Here is a 24,637-nt window from a genome sequence, read left to right as displayed (position 1 = left end):
TGGGGAGTGAAGGCTAGTCCCTGTGGTCCAACCAAACAGACGAGCCACTGTAGCTCAAATTGCTCAAGAAGTTAATGCTGGTTCTAATGAACGGTGCATTGCTGCAGACCAGTCATTGTGCCCATGCTGACCCCCGTCCACTGCTGAAAGCACCAGCAGTGAGCATCAGAACTGAACCACGGAGCAAGGGAAGAATGTGGCCTGGTCAAATGAATCATATTCGCTTTTACATCACGTGGATGGCCGGGTGTGTGTGCATTACTTACCTGGGAAACCATTGGCACCAGGATGCACTTTGAGAAGGCAAGCCGATGGAGACCGTGTGATGCTTTGGGAAATGTTCTGTTGAGAAACCTTGGGTCCTGCCGTCCACGTGGATGTTACTTTGCCACCTACCTAAGCACTGTTGCAGAAGATGTACACCCTTTCATGGAAACGGTATAAACATTCTTGAGCAGCATATCATCATACTTGTGTGATTTCTGAAAGATCATGTGACACTGAAGATTGGAGTAGTGATGCTGGAAATTCAATTTTGCATCACAGAAATAAAAAATAAAAAAATCAAATAAAAAAACAGTTATTTAAAGGGTTGAACACGCTTCAATGTATGCCGCGGTTGTGTTTACCTCAGCTCTCATCACGAGAGCTCATTCATCACGGTGAATGTAATCTGACTCCTGCTGCGTTTGTGCTGTGATACTCACGTGGCGACTCACTCATTATATTGAACAGACATGTTCAGCTTTTAATTGTAGTGTCTGTTCTCTAACTGATCCAGTAGCTGTGGCTTTGGCAGCTATTCGTCTCACATTCTTTGTTTCAACTATTATTATATAGTACGAAAGTAGGAATATTTGGATACAGGGCCAGTGAGCTGCATGCATTGGCAGCATTGGCAGCGCTTCTGACATTTAGCCAATCCCATAATGCATTGCGACGTAGTGTAAAGATATTTATAAAACAAAATATTCTATGGGCTATTAATTTTTTGTGAAAATTTGTCAAAAACCCTGGTGGTGGCTGGCAATTCTTATTTAAAATGCTGGTGGGGAAAGAGTTAAATATATTAATTTAAATAAACAATGGAAATGGTCTATTTTCATGCTAATCAAATTTGCTAATGCAAGTAATTTGCAAATTTGCCTAATTCTAAATCAGTTGCAAGTTTTGTGAGGAACGCTGTTTGAGTTTTTTTTTTTCAGTTTAAGTCACCTTAGAAGGCATGCAAGTAGTATAAAGCGAAGCAGTTCAAAGTTTGATATTTAACAGCATCATTTAGTTACGCCATTGGCATGTGACCAGAAGATGGTGACGTACAGACCCGTTACCCATGTTCATTAATGTCTACTCTTGTTTAACTATATTGATTTATGTCTACATTTTGTACCCATATGAACCACAAATACCACTGTGATCTTCCAATACAATTACGAATGTACCTGTCAAGATATGTTGCACCTGAATATGTGAAAATTTGCTACAGGCTTTTGAAATATATAATTACCTGTGATCAAGCTGCAAGTAAAGACCTGTGTTTCTCACTTATACCTACTTTAGAAACAATCTTTCCTTCATAAACATGAAATGTGCCACACTGCTTCACAGCTCGGGCACTCGGGCTGTCCCACAGCAGGAACGGAAAAGTTTTAAAACAAAGTGGAGAAATTGAGGCCATACCTGCATGCCAGCAAGAAAAGAAAAGAGATCTTTAAATGTAAACAAAAAAGAAGCAAGCTGTTTCAAACCATTGAAACTAAGTACAAACTAACTTTGTTTTATCCAGATTTAGTTTAAAATGAGATCACGCCCATTCATTCTTCGATATCGCTTGATGTGTAACGGGGCCTTAAGGGAGGTGGTTCTTTCTACACAGGTAGCACTTTAAGACTGTAAAAGGCTGACTCACTGCATGGGCCAAGTCCCGCTGAGAGAGGTAGATTACAGGGCAGTTAAGCTCATAAAAAGAAATTTCTCCGCTTTAGATGTTGCTGCCCCTCTCACGGCACGTCAAGGCACGGTTGCACTGCCACAGAGGTGCTCTTCTTTCTCTGTTCTTGTTGTTCATTGCTAGTATTACATACACTTTTGCTTGTTTTACTCTCCTCTTTGCTGCTGGGAGACAAAGATAGACAGCAAGATAAAAAATAAGGAGGCAGATTGTAGTCTGGCGTTGGCTATTAGAGTTTTAAGGGATATTTCAGTAGCTGGTTTCCCAGATAAAGTCTGGCTTGCCTAAACGTTTACTCATGACATGGTGTATGTGTCCTGCACTTCTCATAAGAGAATGATTTCAGATCTGACGAGTATATCATTAATCACTATATGTAACAGCTGTGAGAAATGCAATGTCTCGCCCTTGGGCCAGGTGAGAACAGGGTTATTGTCTAATATATCAGAAAAACTGACTCATTATCTCTGACAGATAAGCATAACAAATGATGAAATGCACTCAGGGTGTGTGTGTGTACATGGACCGACTGTGTCTCCTTCACTTGTGTCCATTAACCTAGAAGTATTTGTTGGCCTCTGTCAGGAAATGGAGCTGGACTGTGACTGGGAAATAAATGCAAGGGTCACATGCTCAGTGTGGAGGTCAAACACTAACCGGCTGATCTCAGTGCAGTCTTCCCAGTGCACCACATGTGAGGGTGCTCACTCAGTAGTATCTTTTATGAAGTTTGTATATATATGCACACGCATTTGGCGGGTCGGTGCGGTTATTAATGTCAAGCCCTGTATATAATTTACACACACGTATACACTACCGGTCAAAAGTTTTAGAAGGGTAACATTTTTAAATGTTTTTAAAGAAGTCTCTTCTGCTCACCAAGGTTGTTTTTGTGTTATTATAAATACAAAAAAGCTGTAATATTGTAAAATATTATTAAATATATATAATAACTCTTTTCTATTTGAATATACTCAAGTCTTCAGTGTCACATGATCCTTCAGAAATCATTCTAATAAATTGATTTACTGCTCAAGAAACATTTATGATTATCAATGTTGAAACAGTAGTGTAAAAATGTGATAATTAGAAATTTCATCTGAACAGCATTTATCTGAAGTAATCTAAAGTTATCTAAAGCTTTTGCAACATTAAAAATGTCTATACTGTCACATGGTCAATTTAATGCATCCCTGCTTAATAAATGTATTCATTTCTTTAAGTTCTTTCCCCAAAAAATTCTTACAGACCCAAAACATTTAAATGGTAGTACAATGTTACAAAAACGTTTTATTTCAGATAAATACTGTTCTTTTGAACTTTCTATTCATCAAATAATCCTAAACTTTTTTTTTACACAACTGTTTCAACATTGATAATAATCATAAATGTTTCTTGAGCAGTAAATCATCACATTAGAATGATTTCTGAAAGATCATGTGACACTGAAGACTGGAGTAATGATGCTCAAAATTCAGCTTTGCATCCCAGTAATAAATTACATTTTAAAATATATTCAAATAGAAAACAAGTTTTTTATATTTTATTAATATTTCACAATTATTATATTTGTATTTCTAATAACAAAAATGCAGCCTTGGGGAGCAGAAGAGACTTCTTTAAAAACATTAAAACATCTTACTGTTCTAAAACTTTTGACCGGTAGTGTATAGACAACAAGGGTGTATAAAACATACGATATACATGTTTTATTTATAAATATCATTTTTTTTCTATGTAAAATTACATATTGGAATTATAATAACACTAACCGGCTGATCTCAGTGCAGTCTAAGATTGATCAAAGTCGAAACATCAATCAAAACCATTTTCAAAATCACAAATATCAACAATGGTATATCAAATAATCAAATGTATTTTGTTCTACATTTGGTTTTACATGAACTGAAAATTCTATGAATTTCTGTCTTGACTTGTTTTTTTGCCAGTGTAAAACTGAAACATCAACTTAAATCTATGTACCTCTTAAAGGGTAACTTAACCCCTGTTCAGAGCCTTACTTCACCCACTGGCATTATTTGAAAAATGCTCGAAAAGTGGGCGGAGCCCAGCGGAGACGAACCGAGGGTGGGGCTGAGTGTGGGGCGTGCACCTGAGACCCGCAGTGACGTATTGATTGACAGCTGTCAGACTTGCAAAGAGTGACTGGAGTGACAGTAGCTTTGCAACAGAGCGGTCATCTAAAGTAGAGGACTTTTCTCCCCCACCTTCACCTGAAGTGGAGGAGGGTGAAATGTCTGTAGACACAGAGCCTCATCAATCGAGCCGCTGGCTTGTTGTTCGTTACCATGGCAATTGCGTGTCAGGGTTTGTCTGAAAGCATCTAAAGTATGAAAATTATCTGTAGACATGACGGGTGGCAAAAATATCACAAGAAAAGCTTAACGTGTACTTACAACGGCATTGTTTATCCGTATTTTCTTCATTAGAATGTTGAAGCAAGTGTCAAGCAAGTTTCTTGCATAATTTTTCTATTTCATGTAACATGAGTGCTCATACTGGAGTTAAGCCGTTCTCATCGGGAACATGTTTCTTAGGGCGTGGTGAGCTCGTGCCAGGGGTGTGGTAGTGAGCCGTTGGAAGTACCATCATATGTCACGATGTCCTACAACGTCCAATAGGAAAATTCGACTGCAGTAGCATTTTAACACATACGCATACGCACGCACGTTAACACACATAGCAACTTTCGCAGTTTTCTCCACTGTAGGCTTATAGGCTTCATTAGAGTGCTTCACAGCCATTACACATCACATAGGCTACCCGACAATTGTAAGTGCATATTTGCTTGATAAAAGAAGTTTGATTGTTCCTCCACTGTATTTGTCATTTCATATTTCGTATGAGTTTCTGTAGCCCAGCCCACCGACTAGTGCATATGTAGGCCTACATAGGGCTAAACTGGAACAAACTTCTAAGCAATAAACATAAACTTCACTGTGGACAAATCTGCATGATCAAAAATATCTGTGATCATATTATCAGAAAACAAGTCAAGAGTTAACAACACAATGGAAGAAAGGAATTTTATTAAAGATTCAAAAAGCTTGTTGGGCAGGGCAATTAAACGTTTTGGTTGCCCTGCTTGAACATACCATGGCCCCAAGATATAGGGCTGCATTTAATGATAAATGTTTATATGAAATTTGATATGACACTACTTACACACAGTGACATTCAATGTATACGTGATTCCTATATTGTTTGCAGTGCCTGCTGGACTAAGCATAAGACACTCCCTATAATTTGTAATTCCAATTCAATTTTTCCAATATCTTGTGAAGTCCACTTCATGACACCCTTTCAGGCATATTGGAATGTACCCTAAGATTTCTGCGATTTTCTCAGTCACAGAACATGTGACCACTCCAGCTGTCGGCTATCAACAGCTATTAACTCTACCCAAATCCTTTTGTGTGAACTCACTTATGCACTAGATATTTTTCCCTCTCTTGTATGTGTTTGCCTACATGGTTTCATCATGCATGCACCAAGCATGGCGTTTTGTGTTCAGTCTCTGCTTAGATGTGTCTGTTGTCAACCTCTGTGTGGCAATTTGAATGTCATTGTCACATCTATCATATCCAGTGAGCACGTCACATGCCGACACATTTCCTGAGCAGTCTGCTCTGCTCTCAGCTGCAAAGGCCATTTTCCAAATGTCAGACCTTGTAGCTTCTCGCTGACTGGCTACCTCATGCTTCCCCATTAGCTCATAGTTGATTTATTTATGCTTTGGAGAGGGCGGGAAAGGGGGAACTTTTCCCACCAAATGTCTTGGCTTGGTGGAAGCACGAGCCGGACTCTTGGCACACTTACCAAGAAAATGTTTTTTTGCTGGAAGACAGCAGATTGCAATGGTTTATGTAGTCATTTGTTGAAGCATATCTGCCCTGAAAAGGGCAAAAGTAAGGTTTCTTAGTGACTTTACCCCCTTATTAAGAAATAATGATTTTTTGAGTTAGATGAACGTTATACTTGTTGCACTCAGGGCAAATTTCTTTTTTTCCTGATTATACCTTTTTCTTAAGAAAGAAGGACCTGCAACCCTTACAGAGAGTCTGTTTGCTGCTAAGTTACAAGTGCTTTAACCTAATCTCTGATGCTGTAGATTCAAAATAGAATGAGTTATTAGGTTTAAATGAGAACATGAGCTAATTAGATTGTTGCTCAAAGTTTCTGCCAAAGAACCTTTTTTAAGATGAAGCTAAATCAGCACAGTGTCTTTCATTGCAAGATTTACAGCATAAGAGATGCTTGTTTTCTTTTCTTTAACTTTCTTTCACCTCATTTTTCCAGGATAATTTTTTACTGAGAAAACCTGTAAATTATAAGGATCAATTCCTGCAATAGAGTTCACAAAAGCAATCCAATTTCATATATTTCAAGCAAACACATGCATTTGAGAACATAATGAATGACTCACTTTGCGTTTGTTCAGTTTGGAATGTATCTAATTTGTGTGAAATCGATTTTTGTGTGAATCAGTGTATCGAATTTGGGCACTAGCAAGGATTTTGATCGACAAAACATCGGGTTTTCTTGCAACACCATTACGTGGTTACGCATTAAAGAGCCATTGGCATTTATCAACAACATTACTGAACAACATGCCAGGACTAAAATCCAAGTATGTTTCTCCAATAATTTCTTTAAAAGTGCTGTCATCATTCAGTGTGCACTCCTCCTTTTATTTCTGCTTAGGAGTGATGAAAACATGGCATTTTTTGTTATGTGAATGTAATTTCTCTTTCAAACTGTGTACAAATCCTCTAGGGATCCATCGATATCATAATTCTAACCAATATTAAAAATCTTTATTATTTTATCTTTTAAAAAAAAGTCAAATTATTAGTGTTTTTCAAGATTAATGGCAAAGGTAATCTTAATGTTTTTTGTTGTTGTTGTTGTTTTGACTTTCATAACTGATCAAAAGTAATTGACTTAAAAAAAGAGTAAAGGTTTAAAAAAGTAAAAAAAAAGAGTTAAAAAAGAGTAACGTTTAAAAGTAAACCTTTACTCTTTTAAAAAAAAAAATCGTTTTATTTATCAATACTGGGAAAATACATATTTCCACAAAAATATTAGGCAGAACAATTGTTTTCAACAATGATAATTAGCAATGTTTCTTCAATGTTAAAATATATTAAAATAGAAAACTGAATTGTAATAACATTTGACAATAATACTTTTTTTGCGGGGGTTTTTCTTTAAAAAAATGCAGCCTTGGAGATATCCAATAAGAATAGAGATTAAAAAAAAGTATCTTATTTTGTTACTATTGTAAATATATGTATAAATATATTTTATGACAGTTTGACTTTAGTGGAAATTGTGGTAGACAATTGTAACTGTACATGTTTTATGATGGTCATTTCTTATTAGTTCTTAGTTGCCTACAGGTTGTAAAGGTTATTTGTCCAAATGGAAGTAACTCTAATGTTCTTTTATTTTAGTGTCACACATAATAAATTCCTGAAGTGTAAACCAAGAAGCCCTCCATCAAGTTCAGCCACGCTGACACAATTACAATGCAGCTGTTTGCACTTTCACCCATTTTTAGGTAACTCTGACATCTACCTATGCATGTTCCCCCACGTCAGTGTGTTTGATCTGATTAGCTTATAATGGATGAAGGGGAGGAGAAAAGAGGTGGGCGGCTGCTTCATACCCTTCCTCCTCCTCGCCAAGCCACTTCCTCTTTCCCACAGGTGCTAGGGCTTACAGTGCTGGTGTGGCAGAGGGGGAGGGAACACCTGGCAGGCTGTTCCCCCTGATGGTCTGCCGGGTTCAGATGCATTTTCCCAGGCTCCCCAGATGAATGGTCACTAATAGCCGTGGGAGAGGGCTTTGCGAGCGCTGCACAGTGTACCAGGCTGACTCCTCTTGGCAGGCCCTGTGAGGAGGGCTTAAAGTAGAGCTGGCTGCCTGTGACCCAGCCCTATAGCCAGCACAAGTGCACTGCAGCAGATAGCCTTACCGCTGGAGAATGTGTTTACAAGGGCACAGAGGGAGTGAGATCTCACTCAGTGAGTGGAGGGATGTGGGACCGGCTGCGGCACTCCATCCATCCACTTCTGATTCTCTCTGGCTATGTTCACACAGCAGCAGCAGCAGCAGAATAGTGATACATACGGTTAAGTTCACATGCTCTGCCTCATGAAATTGATATGATGAGATTTGACACTTTGATTTGCATTTTGATTCGACTCGTTTTAAAAAAAGATCTAGTGATGCACAATATATCTATGATGGTTATCAGCAGATTTTGATTCAATTGCAGTAGATATTGAATTACTACACTACAGTTCAAAGGTTTGTGGTCAGTAAGTCTTTCCCTCTATCTGTGCCCCCTCTCCAACAGTTTGCAAAAAGAGCATTCTGTTTCTGCCCACATGCCCCTTAGCCTTTAAATATAAAGCATGTGGTGGCATTAGCAGCAGTTACCTGCCCTGGAACATGTGAGAGGGACTAGGCAGGATTACCAGCATGGGAAATGGAGACCTGGGAGCAGGAGCTGTCGAAATTCCTTGGGTTCTTTTAACTGCCAGTCAGTCTGTCTGTCTTCTTGTTCTAGAATTAGCCCTTGATGCTTTGTCATGTTGCAGTTGCTGTGCAAATCCACCTCCTCTAAGTCCCTCGTCTCGCTGTACAGAAAAGCCCCTGGACAGCCGGACTCTTTCCGCAGACCTTTCTCCCACACTTTCACACACAAACTCTCAAATACACAAATCTACACAGCTTTAACACACCCGCCTTTGGCCTGAAACTGATGTTTATACGTTCAGTATGACTCGATCTCACCACACACACCCCTGTCTTTCGTCCGGGGTCAGCAGTGTTCCTCTAGTGCTGTCCCACCACAGGGCTCTGTATGTAATTAGGGATTGGGGAAGGAGAGCTTGATCAGTATGGGATTCATGGGACTGTTTCTCGACCACAATCTGGTCAGGCAGACTCACACACACATACAGACACAGCCTCCGTGAACCCAGGCTATACATGCCGCCTGACCAAACTTCACTTCAGGAATTACTAAAATCGTTTTAAAGGATCACCCTGCTTTTCCCCCTCAACATTTTCATTTCAAAATAGCTGATCAAATGGCAGGTCATGTGCTTGGGGCTAATGGTGCCTCTCTCCATTGAATCCATCATTATTTTTTGGCCACTATTATATTATGATTAAGTGCATATTTGCTTGGTAAAAGAAGTTTGATTGTTCCTCCTCCTCTGTATTTGGCATTTCATATTTCGTCATTAAGGCTTTGCAGGCACCATTGCGCTCTCCAGGTGAGTTAGATTGAATGCACAAGCAAGCAGGATAGATTTAGTAGGAGACAGAGATGAGGTCTGGATTTAATGACAAGCCTAGCTCAGGTTCAAAACCTTCAGTGCTGCAGAACAGCACATAAGTCAAGTTTTCAGAAGCCTTCCCCACATCGTTAATCTGCTGCTATCAAATAGGAGGAATGTGTTTCCCTGCCCTCATTCACACCACATTTCTCTGTTTGCCCTTGTGGTATCCTTAAGGGTCTCAGATTCCTGTGTTTACTGTACCATACCTGCATATCATTTAAGTATGTATAGTTTGTACCAAAATGCACCATTCCAATGTACCCTTCTAATTGCTGTCTGTTCGGAGATGATTCGTTTTCCCTGAGAAGGTCAGGCAATTTCGTCTTTCACTGATTTACAGTGTGGTATTAATCCCAATTCAAATTGAACATATTCACCCCATCACACACCACACAGAAGCTATATAAAAATGCAGGGAGCAAAATACTTTTTTAAAAAAACTTTTTTTTTTTTTTGTTCCCATAAGAAGTCTAATTTTGTCCGGATAGGAATGTCTGTGATTTTGGCATATTATTTCCTCATAGTGCTGCTCATTTATTTTAACCTTTGTCAACGAAATTGCTAAAGCTCATTTTCTCATTATGAATGAATGAATGAATGAATGAATGAATGAATGAATGAATGAATGAATGAATGAATGAATGAATGAATGAATGAATGAATGAAATTATTTTATTTCGAGCAACATATAAAGACACATAACAAAGGCCATAAAGAAGCATTTTGATAAGTCAGTACAACAAGTGAAATTCATCATACTTATGACGTCACAATTAGCTCGTTGTGAAAATTAGCTCATAGCTAATTCCTTCATGATTGATTTCTAATTATATGCCAACTTTCTGGGTAAAAAAGCAGTTGTTGCTCCAAATACTGTTGGATTCTTATCTGACTTCTCTGGTACTGTATGATGCTAGTCTTAAAAGGATAGTTCACCCAAAAATGAAAATGGTATCATCTCTTAACCCTCATATTGTTTTAACCCTGTATGAGTTTCTTTCTTCTGTTTAAAACAAAAGAAGATATTTTAAAGAATGCCGGTAATGGAACAGTAACGGTAGCCGTTGACTTCCATAGTAGGAAGACAATACTATGGAAGTCAAAGGCTACTGCCAATTGTCTGGTTAGCCACATTCTTTAAAATATATTTTGTGTTCAGCCAAAGAAAGAAACTCATACAGAGTTGGAAAAACATGAGGGCGAGTAAATTATTACAAACTTTTTATTTTTGTATAAACTATCCCTTTAATTTCTTCCTTTAATTTTTGCACAATGTCACATCCTGCATATACACTACTATCCAAAAGTTTGTGGTCAGTAAGATAAAATATTGTAAGTAAGATAATATGTAATAATATTTTTTAAATATATTAATACTTTTCAGCAAATCCTGTAAATTGATAAAATGTGATAAGACATTTTATAATGTTAAAAATATTCTTTAAACTTTCTATTTATCAAAGAATCCTCAAAAAAATTTTTACCAGCACAACTGTTTAAACATTGATAATAAATTGATATGATTTCTGAAGAACCGTATATCACTGAAGACTAGAATAATGGTTCTGTTAAAGGTAGGGGAGTAAGAATTGGTTAAAAAACTTTTTTTTTTTCAAATTTGTTTAAATGTTCTTTATATGTCAATACATAATTAAAATGTAAGTACTCTAAAAAAGAAAGTATAAAATTTGAGTGTCTGTAGACCTCTCACGACTGTTTTAAAGACAGCTAATTATTTCCATTCACTCCACCTTCTCCCTTCTGGGCTCTTTCCAAAGCCACGCCCCCAAAATACATGAACACGCCTCACCGACCGCTCGGCTGGAAGACGCATTATTTACCTCAGACCAGCAGTGTGCATGTAGTGACATCATGTCAGCATCATATGTAATAAAAAATCTAACTTTATCACTATAAATATAAACAGATAAGATGTCTTTTAGTACTCACTATCAAGCTAGAATACCGATACTGGTAAAGTTTAAAATAGATTTTTGTTTAATTCGGTACCAAGCTAGTTATATTTATAAGGCAAAGCTAAAAACGGGTAGCATTGATAAATATATTTTTTTACAATAACATCAGTTTTACTCTGATTAAGGTGAATTTCGTGTAAGATTCATAAAATATACTGTGTTTTGCATGTAAGAGTTTCCATGATGAAAGCATTGTTGACTAGTAGTAGCTAAAGCTAACTTAGTTCTAAAAAAAAAGTTCCTGGATGCGGTGTACTAGCTTTTACACATGCATTTTGTTATCTAAATTTAAATTTTGCAAAATTCAACACGACAGCGATCAACTTGAGCTAAGCATATTGAGTATTTATCATCTCTACTAATGGCTAAGTGTATAATATTGTAACTATGCTAAGTAATTTTATGCTATATTAGGCAGCTATATGTGCTAGTGATACATGCTTCATGAAAACATAAACGGAAAAAATGTATAATCAAAATGAAAGATTACCTGTCCAGCAGAAATACAGCCAGCAATGAGTCATTTTTGAGCCTCTTGAGGTCCCACAGTTCTCGACATTGTTGTAAAGCCACGCCCATATTTACTCACGTTTGATTTCTTTGTTTATCCAAAGACTTCTTGTGCATTGCCTTTACATGTAGGCCTACGGTCTTCCTTTTTTTTTTTGCATTGTTTGCCTTCGCTGACTGCAAAACCCGGCACTGTGCATTTTGAATGCTTTTGCTCTTCCTAGGGGTGCGCGCATGTGTGGGCAGAACCTGTAGCGAAAGCGGTGGTTACCATGGTAGCGAGAGAGAGTGACAGTCGCCCAAGCCAATCATTTGTTTCGTCCCCGAACGAAAATAATGAGCGGTGTGTATTGCAGATTAAACAGTCTAGAGTTACTTGATTTTTATACTTTCTTTTTCAGAGTACTTACATTTTAATTATGTATTGACATATAAAGAAAGTTTAAACAAATTTGGACAAAAATGTTTTATATCAGTCCTACCTACCCTACCTTTAATTCAACTTTGGCATCATAGGAAATTACATTACATTACAACATTTTTCATTGTGATAATATTTAGCAATATTTTGTTGTTTTTTGATTGGGTAAAAGCTGCCTTGGTGAGCATAAGAGACATGTCAGGTAAACATGTCATCTTAGAGAGACAGAGTAGTATTTAAAGAAAGTTTTGTTCAAGAATCCTGTGTTGGTGTTAAATCTTTAGATGTTCTCACCCGTTTTCATAGGCATGCTGATGTCATATACGTTTATAGGGCAGGTGTAGGCAATTAGTTAAGCGTTGCATTAGGAGCTCTAATTAAAGGGAACATCTGCTGGGACAAGAGGAGTGATGTTCAATTCATGCCTTGCTCATTTTGCTGTGTCATGTTAAAATGTATTATGGGCTTTTGGTCCATAATTGTCACCATGTTAGGTTTTGGTCTCAGTTTTGATTATAGAAGGGGGTTTCTGAAGGCGCTTTAGTCCATTTACTTATCTTTACAGTTCTCCTTTTGATCATGTGTTGCATCCTCCTGTTGGGCCACATTGCAGCATTTCATAACCATGCTGAAGGGGTCACCCAAATGTTAAATTGAACACTCATGTGCAAATATTGTTTCAGGTGGACGTTGAACAGAGTGATAAGACACACCGACCGCTCGGCCCAGGCTACAGTTACGCAGCCGGGTGTGATGTGCTTCCAGGAAAACCCCGCTCGGCCCTTCCATGTGGCGACCCCCGTGAAACACTCGCACACATACGCACAGTCACCCGGGAGCCCCACCCTGACCCAGTAAGAGTGGAGGACAAGATCTTAGAGGGTGATCATTCACATCAAAGTGAGGAGCGAGAGAAAATATTTCTACAAATTCCATCTCGGTCACCTAGACACCCACTCTCAACCCGTCGTCCACGGTTTTCAAGTCTGTGAGATCGTTTCGGGATCGTCCGTTGCACACAGTAGCTATATGCTCCGATATCACAGATCGTACCCGGTTTTACCACCAGAAATCGTATCTGATGTTGTCTGTTTTTAGAGGTTGATGTGTTTAGATTGTACAACCTCTTTGGCTTGTCAAGATCTAGACCTCAGTGCTGAGAGATGATTATTATTCTTTCACATGTTGAGCTGTCTGTGCTCTCCATTTGTTTAGAGCTGATGAGATTTTTATAGCTCATGTTCTTCTTTGAACTCTGAATCAATGGAAAGAATTGCTCTAGTTGGAGACAAGGGATCACTCACCCCACTCTTCCATTTTATTTCACATTCCTCTTTACATTCTTCTGGTTTGTTGACTTTTTGTTCGGTCTATTGTTTTCCCAGGAAGTGGTAAAAACTCCAGGAGGGGTCGTGTATGCGTGTGTACTGATGTACTGTATATATTTCTGCCTTGGCTTAGTGTCAGCGAAGCCTTGCATGTATGTTTTGATTGTTAGAACACTTTTCAATCTCCAATCTTCTCAATCTTTTCACATCACATGCTTCTTGCGTGCAACTTTTTTAATTTCAGTTTAGTGATACAGATCTGGTAGAATAATATTTCAGTTTTTCATTGTTTAAAAAAATCATTATTTTTCTTTACAAAAAGAACATTTGCTTTTAATGTAACTCTATGAGCAAATTTGGCTGGAAAATAATGACTTGATGAAAAACATTAGCATCCGATGCAAAGTATTTTTTTTTTTTCAAATTCGACACAACCTCATTTGTGTTAGCCAGCTAGATAACATATATTGGTGACAAATCTGTGGAATTTGCAACAATAGCAAGTGCGAGGTGTAGTCCAAACCAGCCGTTCGCTGTAGGCTTTGAAAGGGAACTTCTGTTAAATAAAATATCTCGCTTGGCATTGAACTTTGAGCTTTATAATTTTACAGGTATTATTTATGCTCTAACAGCAACATTACACACTAACTAAAGTTTGAAAGATGGAATCGCGAAGAGCAGGACCTTTAAAGTTTGCAAGGCATACAAATAGTAGCCTGCAGTTCTGTATTCCGGGAGACACCGTTTTTTAGTTCAGTAGACAGAACTGAAATGAATAAATATCAGTGTTTAATTTTATGGGCACATTTGTTTACTTTTGCACGATAAGCAATCTTGATACAAAGTTAAGTTGCCACTTGTGATTCCCACTGGGTCCTGAATCAAAAACAGTTGAGAAGCATTGCTGTAAACATCAGTATTTGTATAGATAGCGTCAGTATTTTCTTTTCTTAAAGAAGGGGTGTTTTAAAAGCACTTAAACTGCAAAAAGACACAGATATTCACATGTAGCATGCTGGCCTAGGCCAGAAGAATTGGAGCTGCAAGACATTTTTTAAATCAACCAACAGCTGATTTCTCAAAATGAGCCTTGATGTGTTTCTACTCAAGAGCCAGACTGCTCTGTTGGCCTTGTCCTGGGAATTGCCTCTTTGAAGTGAAGGAAAAGAGGAAACACTAATGCTATTAAACTTTTTTCTTTCTTTGGTAAGGAGGCGGGTGGATGGGTCAATTTAAGTTGGGATGGACATGAATGAAACGGACTTGACTGAAGGTTTTGAAGCACACAGAAAAGATGCCCTTTTCTTTATCTTCTGGAATATGCAGATTATCAGTCAGTTTGTTTGTTCTATCCATCCACACCAGAGTTAAAAAGGGAAAGAACATGCCCTAGGCTTTTGATGCTTAACAGAGAGACTTATGTTATGACTGAAGAGCTTTATTTTCCCATAACTCTCCCAAGCTTTTGGGGCGGCTCATTGCATACTTGAATGATTAGGAGCAGGAAAGATAAGAAGCTGATACTGTCCACGCACACTTTATTTCACCCTCTTTGAATTTGGTAGGGTTCCATGTGCCATCTTGATCTCTCTAACGGTGTTGCCTTTCTCCCTTAAGCGCTTTAAGGTCCAAGCCTCAAAAGCATATAAATCTGATATCGAAATCCTCCTCGGTTAATTCTTTGTGATGGCGAGGAACACCTGAGGGAGCATCTGATTCATATTATTAGTCATATTAACCTGCATTGCATAGATGAACACTTCTGAGAATGTAGGTGATGCTGTTCCCACTAGTCTTATATCACTTCCCTTAAGCAAAAAAAAAAGAAGCACCAATCGCCTGGAACCTTGACATTTATATCAATTTTAGGAGCCAGTTTGGCAGGCTCAACGGGGTTTCACACAAGATGCTTACCATAGCCTATTATTTTCAGTAGGGATAAAATAACATTTATGATAATTAGTTTGTATCTTGGATACAGTGACTTGAGATTTAGGGTTTAATAGGGTTTAAATGCTCTGTTTGTTGTTTCTCTCAGTGTTAATGAGCATGTTTGATACCTTTAAGGAAGTTGTTTCAAAACAAGTATGTGCAGGAAGTTTGATGCTAAACCCTAATCTACATTCTGACAGATTTTACCATTGTTTCTACAGTGCAGCTAGTTTTGACTGCCAATGGAGGAAAAGGTATTGTAAATAACTCAAACAACTGGAGAGGAGCTGCTTTTAAACAGTACTTGTGAAGTGGAAGAAAGTAAAAGGTAGCTCCATCAATCACATTCTGGGGGTGCTGATGACAGTTTTGTGGCTGGCAGACACTGTAATTGCATATTATTACCTGCAGAAGCACACCAAGCTCCCGTTTGAGGACCTAGCTAGCTGTTAGTGGGGCCTGCAATGACATCAGCTGGTAAATCTGTCTTCTCTAATGCATTTCTGCTCATTTGACACATTTAACACGCAGCTTGAAGATAGACAAATGTTCCCATTGTGAGGGATCACGATGAGGGCACTCATTGAGTTTTTCCGTATGGTTTCTATGATCTTAACCAATATGCCTAAGCACTTGGGGTCGATCCATTTTGTGTGTATTTTATGGTCCTGTGGCAGCCGACGGTAGTCTCTCACAGACAGCCAAAGAGGCTGAGGGGTCTATTCAGGGCACAGAGTGAAAGCTGATGGATTCCCATGCCTGTTTTCTTGTTTACAGCTGCACCAGCAGATAGCTAGCATGTTCACCAGGCCCCCTCTCTTGCTGACAAATTCCTCCCAGATTAAGCAACAGTGCTCTGCCTTCGCGTCTAGTGGATCTTGCATTCCTTGGACAATGACAAACAGATCTAGGCTGGATTCTTCCTTTGCCTGCTGTCTCCTAAATTAAAACTGAATGGTTGTGTCATTGCTCCAACACTAGGAGGGTTGAATGAACTTGTTTTCCTGGCATGTTAACAGTGAGTGGGTATGGTTGCTCCAGCAACTGTAAAAGTGAATGAACAGATGACATTGACATCACTAAATGCTTCATGTAATGAAGTTTCAAGTTAAAAATGAAAAGGTGTTTCACTTAGTTTGATTTTAGGTCAATTCCAACGTGACACTTTAGCTACAGCAGTAAAAGAGTTCGTCGCAAGATGCAAGTCGCTAAACATTTATTATTTGACTATTGTATTACGGAAAAAACGACCAACAGTAATATCGAGTGATGCAAACTACTTGACATTTTTATGAAATTTCACCATATTGAATTGAATCAAAAGATATGAGATGATTTAAATCATAACTGAATTTGACGTGAACGTTTTAACATAATAGGCAGACGAAAATAAGAGGGAATGTGGGCATATTTAAAAAATATAACATTTTATTTAATACAAATAAATCTCCATGACCCCCCCCCCCCAAATAAATAAAATAGATAAATAAATAAAATAAAATAAAATAAAATAAAAATAATTGTTCCGCCTAATGTCTAATGGTGTGTTCACACTTTTCATATTTGGTTCGATTCAAACCAACCCTCGGTTGGTGCTGTTCATTTGAACATATGTGAACACTGCCATCCGAACCCTGGTGTGCACCAAAAACAAGCGAGACTGCTAAAAGATGGATCTCGGTCCGCTTTCAAATGAACTCTGGTGCGGTTCAATTGATATATGAACGCAACACGGACCAAAGACATGTAAATGAACCAAAAAAAGGACACAATGTCACAAGATGCAATGCTACAAGTCAGCTGATTTGACGACGTGGAAAGATCGGTGTATCCAAAATGAGTAGAGGGCAAACGTGGAGCAATGAGGAGGTAAAGTGCCTCGTCAATATTTGGTCCAACTAGCATGTTGCAGACAAAAATGCTAGAAAAAACGCACAAAAAGCATACCTGGTTCTTCTCATCAAAGGACCTGTGTTGCCCGTTAGTCGGTACAGATGACAGAACTGCCATCTCTTTTGCAGCAGATCTTCATTTCTGCATACAGCAGTGGAAATCATGGCGCTGTTTTGAATGTTTTGAACATTTTATGTTCGGTAACTTTAGGTTCGCTGTTAAAAATGCCAGTGTGAATGCTAAGCAGACCTGCTAAGCAGACCTATACATGTTCTTCGTACCTCGCATAATACATCCGAGATGATTTGACAGATCCCAGATCTTTTAATCCTGATAACTGATCTCTGGCTAAGTTCGTTTGAAGAACCAAAAATTCGATTGAATTTGGTTCTTCAATCGAATTTGCAGATTGGATTAAAATATCTGGATTCAATTATCTGAGATCACTGCTCGTGCCTGTGTTCCCTGAAGAGGGCAGATGCATCGATACTCGAAACCACGATCAGCAATGCAGCAATTGGCTGGCGTCAAGACAACGTAATGACATCATATAATTAAAAAAGCCACCTGGCAAAAAAACTTGTCAAAGAAAAAAAAAGAAAGAAGAAAAAACACGAATTTCTGGACCTTTATAAGGAAACGACCAAACCAACATAAAAGTTAGATAAATTAAATGTGTTGATGAACATACGATTTTATAATATTTGTACACCAGGGATGGAAATTAGCACCCGCCACCAGCCAAATGCGGGTGATTTTGAGTTGTGGCGGGTAAACTCGCTTCACCTACCGGCCACCGTGGCGGGTAAATAAAAATAGCAGACTGTTTCCCCTCTTTATAAACTGTGTTCAGTGCATGCGAGCGCTGCCGTATGTCCGAATATGACCAGTCGTTTTCGCCGTCATTACCCGGATGTAGTGCCAGAAGACGCGAATAAGAACTCGCGCTCGCGCTGAGAGAAGATCCGTCACTGTCATCCGGAAGCGCGCACCCGTCTCACAGCGCGCAAATATTGAGTTATCTTTCGAGTCTTGTGCTTAAACAGACAAACTCACACAAAAAGTATGCCAACATGTTCATCTTGATGAGTATTCTAGCAGACATAGTCTGAATATGCCTTAAGTGAACTTTATACAGTCGTGAAATATGACGCATATCCCTCTATTAGGTCTTAAAGGGGAAGTCGCCTTTACTCTGTTTAATGTCAAACAAAATGACATCACTCACTGCTCTTGATTGAATAGCTTTTGTAAGTTTATTAAGGATTAATCTTTCATTTAAACAGTTAAATATGCAGTTATTTTACATTTGATTACTTTATTCAATTTCTGTACCTTTCTGCAGGCTAGCAGACCTGTACATTATTATTTAATACACACATGAGTGAGGTCGAGTTAAAAATTTTACTTTGAATTTTATTTTATACTGTGGGTTGTTGCAATGTGCTAAATAAATATTTGCATAATTTGTAATTGTAACTTTACTAAAAATCAAGGCATTGCAATTGCATTAATTAATATTAAAGTTTCAAATAATAAATCACAGTCATAGCATTAGCCATAAATGCAATGGATAATTGGCTAAATTTCTTTTAGTGCTTCGGTTTCAGCCAATAATTTTTATTTTGGTGCATCCCTACTGACAATGTTCTGCTATCTATGTCGTCAACACGCTTCAGGAGATGCCAAAACTAGTAGTTTCATTGTTGGTACTAAAAACCTAAAACTGGAAGCCATAAAAGACCACAAATCATCCAAATGCCACATCCAGGTAAAAAAAAAAAAAAAAAAAAAAAAGAGCACACAGAGCCCTACTCATTTAATGAAATGTATATCAGTTCATGGTTTGTGTGTGTATTAGAGTGAAAGAAAAAAAAATCAGTATTTCATTGAGATTTGAGATTAAATAAACAGCTTAAGTAGTGTAGAGCTTGTAGTATTAATTTTCACGTGCAGTTACACATTGTCGGTTATAAACAAGAAAGTCGCTGGTAAAAACATTGAGTGGCTGGTAGATTTTGAAATCCACCAGCCACTGTGGCCGGTGGACAAAAAAGTTAATTTCCATCCCTGTTGTACACACTTTGCATTTTTATTTCAATGTTGTCATTTCATTTTTAATTCAATATGAAGCAGATTTTTTTATGTGACAGTATTAATTCAAGTTTCTTAACGGTCAAGATCAAATTATCTCTTGAGCTGCATCAAGCCACTACCGTATTATTCGTCATCACTCACATTAATGCGCAACGGAGATTAACTGCACAATGTGTGTAAACCTCCAGAACAACTATAAAGTAATTATTCCATCACAATTCACAAATAAATCTGTCAATCAAGTGACTGTGTCATGGTATTATGCGCAAATTTTACACAACATTAAATTATTGTTTTCAAATAAACTTTTATATTTATTGCTATTAATTGCTATTAGTATTGCCCCTGGTTCAGTAATGAAGTCTTGTAATAAAGTAGCAGTGGCTGGGACAGATTTTAAATATCACCTCAAGATGCAATCTAATCCTGTTTACATGAAATGTAAACCGAGCAGGTTTAAGCTAACGGACCTGTTGCTATGACAGCATGTCCAGGACGAGCTTTGAAGAAACCAAACAATCCGAGATCATGCCAAATCGTCAACAATCAAATCCAGCTAACTGAGTTAGCCACGTACGAAGAACAGGCCCCAGGACTATATGTTTTGTTTTTGTTTTTTGGTCCAAACCAAATGAACCAAACTACTAGTTTGAACATGATTATGAGTATGGCCAATCTAGCACATTGAGTATTTCTTTTTTAAATTAAGTTAATTAATTTAAATGAATTATTTGATTGACATATATTGACATATATTTTTATTTTTGCATATATGGACTGTACATTGTTTATTATAGTGTATAATATTCTCAGATTAGAAACGACCAGTTAAATGGTTAGTTTCCGACCAGTTGAATGATCCACAACAGAAGGTCTACAATGAAAATGTCCTTTTTTCCAAAGAGTTTTTGAGCTTTGAATAGATTCATTTGGGTAATATGCAGAATGCTTTTTCAGTTCAGATTTTTTTTGAAGGATGTCAATCCTGAATGAGTCACAAACTAATCTTGGTTCCATGTATTTATTCAGTTTGATTGGCCTTTGTATACACCCTATTTATTCACTTCTTCCTTTGTGGGAACATAATTGTGCAAACAGAACATTTTATAATAAATCTTCATTTATTCACCTGTCGTCTTACTGTTTCTAAATAAACGCTGACAAATCGAGGTCTTATATAATAATGAAGAGGTTTATTTTGTGATGATTACCTGCTGACTGTACATTCTTTTTTTATGTGAGAAAAACAAGATCGCTGAATGGATCACACGAGGCGCAGAACTAGCAGAGTGTTGTTTATCCACTATAAACTAAAGCAGTTATTATACTGAAATATTTGACCACAGAATGCAGAGATCAACCAATCACAGTTGAGTATTTCAGAGTCGTGAAAGAATAATAAATAACAGTCTTTAGTGTTCATTTTCAGCCACTCATCCAGTGTTTAGAGATTTTTGCAGTCTAAAATACAGGTTATGCAGGCAAAGTGGCACATTATATGCTATTCTCAAAGGAATGAAGGATGATTTCATAAAATTCTCTCACCATTAGAGGTTGTAAATAGTTTTAGCTTTCAGTCAGTCGTTACAGTGGACTTCAAAGACCAAGAAGCCCCTGGCATTGCTTGCGTTCATGCCTGAACTATGATGAGGCTTCTTTCTCATTTGCTTAAATGCTTTGGTATTTTTCAGACATTAAACCAGCCTTTAAGCAGTGTCATATTTGGCATACATTGGCAGCCTTTGTTCTGGCCTTTTGCATGACTACATATAATTGATAACGTCCATGTTCAGTAGATGTGTCACAGACTATCATTAATGCAGAGCTGATTTGCATTAAAATAATTTTCCACAGAAAACATCTTCCTCATGCGTAAACGTGGATTTGTTTAAACAAACAGGCAGTCCCAAATGCGATTCGTTGATTAGCTTAATGTGTCAAGCTTTCACTGTTTCAACATTACCTGTTCTAAATATGTCTTGACGTTTAACTATTAGACCATATAATGTGTTTTCTTCTGCAGGTGGGAATGTTCGTCTGGCGGTGCACTTCATGAAACGACATGTCAACTTGAGATGCATTGTCAGGCAGCACTACAGAGGTAGTTTATTTCCTCTCCTCCTAGACTAAAGAAAACTGATTTGAGTATTTTTTTCCACATTAAGTTGCCTCGTGAAACAGATGATTGTATCAGAAGCACCTGTGTTGTTATTAGTTCATACAGCTGTCAGGCTCAGTCGGAGGTCACTGTCCGGATCGTTTTTATTTTGGAAAAAGTCGACTGAAATATGTTCACTTAGTTGGCAACTCAGAACATGATTCAAAATACGTTTTGTGCTGAACTTGTGGTTTCAAGTCAAATTTATACAGATCTAAGAGAAACGTCTTTGAAGAAACCACCCATTATATCTGGCTAGACAGTAAGATATGAATGCGCTCCGTCCTAATAAAGACAGAACAAATATTTGAGACTAAAGCCAAGTTCACCCGAGCCAGGCTTGACAGCATCTCACAGGGAAAATGTGGTTTGCTTATCATTGTAAACAAGTTCAGACTAAAATTTCACTGTATTTTTAGAGGTATGGCATGTCAGACTCTGAGAAGGGAATTACAATCATCATTGTGCATGATTTATGTTTAACACGGCTCAAAGAAATACAAACAAAATAGCAGCGTACAAACTAATAAGGCTGTCCGGTATAGATTATTTTAAGTGATCTAGTAAAAACAAAAAGAATAAAAAGTAGCTGACCAGCAATTTGCTAAGCCTTCATTTTTCAAGCTAAATTTGGCCAAGTTTGAAGGAAATAAACCGGAAAATACATCAAACAATGTGGTTTGTTTGACTTGTATCGAGTTACATATTTGAAACTTTATTGACTGAGGGGCAGTGGGGACTCGAAGTCGCCCAGTGTTGACATTCAACTTTATGACAACTTTGCCATTTTCTTAAAAACAACAAATAAAGCTTTTTCAACAGTTCAATATTTCCCATGAAGAGGGCATTGAGTTCAGTTTATGCTGTTGATGCTCCTGTAAATTCATCTTAGAAGCTTAACTCCTATTTTTTTGCGTCAGATGTCTGTGAGAATTGAATATAAATATCATGCATTTTTCACCCCCCCTTTCCCATTTCACCCTTCCTCTTTTAAACAGAAAATCTACTGTATATTATATTTTGCTAAATGGTTTCCACATCCCTTTAGCTACAGCTTCATCAGTATTTTTTTGTACCTTCACAGAGTTGCGTGTGTTTCCTGAGCGTGTTGTAGTGTGTGCCAGTCCTCCAGAGAATTCTGCACTTCCCAATGGAAATCTGAACCTGGATGTGGTAAGAGCTGCTTATGTTATGAAATAATGTTTATAATCAGTGTTGGAGAAGCTACTTTGAAACTAGCTTGCCAAGTTACAGTTTACTTAAATGTAGTTAAGCTACAGTAAAGTGGTTCCCTTTAAAAATAGTTGGCTACAGTATAAAAGTGTCTAACTATTATTGAAGGGGTAAACTGTTTTTATCCTGTGGACTTGCCTAAGATGGTGACTAGTTATTCTCCAACTCTTTATATAAAGAATGTAAGGAAATTAAGTACATATGTCTTCTTAATGTATGGCGTTTCTCAATATTGAACCCATTTTCTGCAAATGCCATGAACTGGGTTCTGGACTCTGGATGTAGTTAATTCATATGTGTTTTGTTCTCCCCTCTCGCTTTATATGGGGCGACAAATGAGTAGTTGGAAAGGGCTGATTAGTGAGGCTCTGTACTGCTTTCTGAGGTGGACCACTAAATGCCTTTGGCCTAAGACATGGAGCCCTGGGTCCTATGCACCAATGAGTGCAGCATATAAATATGACCGCTGAGTGCATACATTGTCTGGTTATATTAGGGTTTTTCAGAACCTCCTTCCTAAAATCGGAAGGCACCTGTGTATTTGAAGACCCATGTCAACTGTGAGAAGAAAAATTGTTTGTGCGATATTTGATGACTGGCATTTGTGTTGCAATTTGACTGAAGTACAGAGTACAAAAAATTTGCACCCATCTATAGAAAATGCCAATGATGAAAAATTCTGTATGTAATGTATACACTGGAATGGTGAGGAACTCTAAATGAGGTGCGTAGACAAACAATTAAAAATTCATAATTAATAATTAAGCATTTCAATACGAGATAAAACCAATCTGTTACTGAAAATAGGGCAAATGTGTTGGTCAACATGTGACCTTCTGTCAATGCCAAATACATTGTGTTATCACATTCATGATCAATCGTAATGCTGTATCAGTGTTTTTATTTGCACATATTTTATTTGAAGAATACATGATTAAATTAATTACACATACATGGTACTCGTTCATGTTTAGAGCACTAGAGTATATGACATATGTCTATAAAAACTTGAAACATTTTTATAATTTATAATTTATTTTAGTCCCTGGGCAGGTAGAATAAAACATACAATAAATTAACAGTTACAAAATCCTAAATTATCAATTACAAAGTTATGAATACACACATTTTCACATATTAAAAAAACAATTTACCCCCCTCCCACCACTTTTTATAAATAAATATACCCCCCATTACACACACACACACTCACAAATGTCTACAAATTTGCTGTGACAACATCCAATGTTTTGTGAGACATGAAAATGTTTTAAAATCCGTACATGTAATCATGATTACTCCTGTTCCTATATGATCTTTGATCCACGTTACGAGCATTGTTAAACTCATTATGGCGTTCTGCACAGAAACCGCTCTCATGCGTGCTCCACATTTTATATTTTGTTTGAATTCTCCACTGTAATGCGATCTCATGCGTAATACAGCATAGAGATTGGGTTAAAAGAGTTCATCATCATGGATAAATGCAGAGAAGCAATCAGAAACAGTTGACGTCAGCTCCCGGAGCCAATCTGGATCCCCCCCCGTCAGAATATGTGATGTTTCTCTGACTTTGCTTTTCAAACCGGAAGACAGAAATTGCTCAAAAAAATGCACAAATAACTAATTTCCACTTATGAATAAACTTAATAAGTACCTTTAGTGTTTTCAATGATGTGTGGTCTGTACATATCTCATCTAAAAATGTAGATAATTTATGACCCTTTAACAGGGTGCTGGAAAGTTTTTGGTCCAAATT

The 24,637-nt window shown here is 37.6% G+C and overlaps 1 protein-coding gene across 2 annotated transcripts in view; it reads left to right on the top strand.

Moving 5' to 3' along the window:
• The window catches only part of slx4ip (SLX4 interacting protein), a 61,932-nt gene that overhangs the window by 13,399 nt on the left and 23,896 nt on the right, over positions 1 to 24,637 (top strand). For both annotated transcript variants that reach the window (XM_067421521.1, XM_067421520.1), the window contains exons 5-6: positions 21,511 to 21,588; positions 22,730 to 22,818. In XM_067421521.1, coding sequence (XP_067277622.1) covers positions 21,511 to 21,588; positions 22,730 to 22,818 — 167 coding nt within the window. The remainder of the gene's footprint in view (positions 1 to 21,510; positions 21,589 to 22,729; positions 22,819 to 24,637) is intronic.

Source organism: Pseudorasbora parva, chromosome 17 (assembly GCF_024679245.1).
Source record: "Pseudorasbora parva isolate DD20220531a chromosome 17, ASM2467924v1, whole genome shotgun sequence".
In the NCBI taxonomy this organism is placed as follows: domain Eukaryota; kingdom Metazoa; phylum Chordata; class Actinopteri; order Cypriniformes; family Gobionidae; genus Pseudorasbora; species Pseudorasbora parva.
This window is presented reverse-complemented; position numbering and strand designations above follow the sequence as displayed.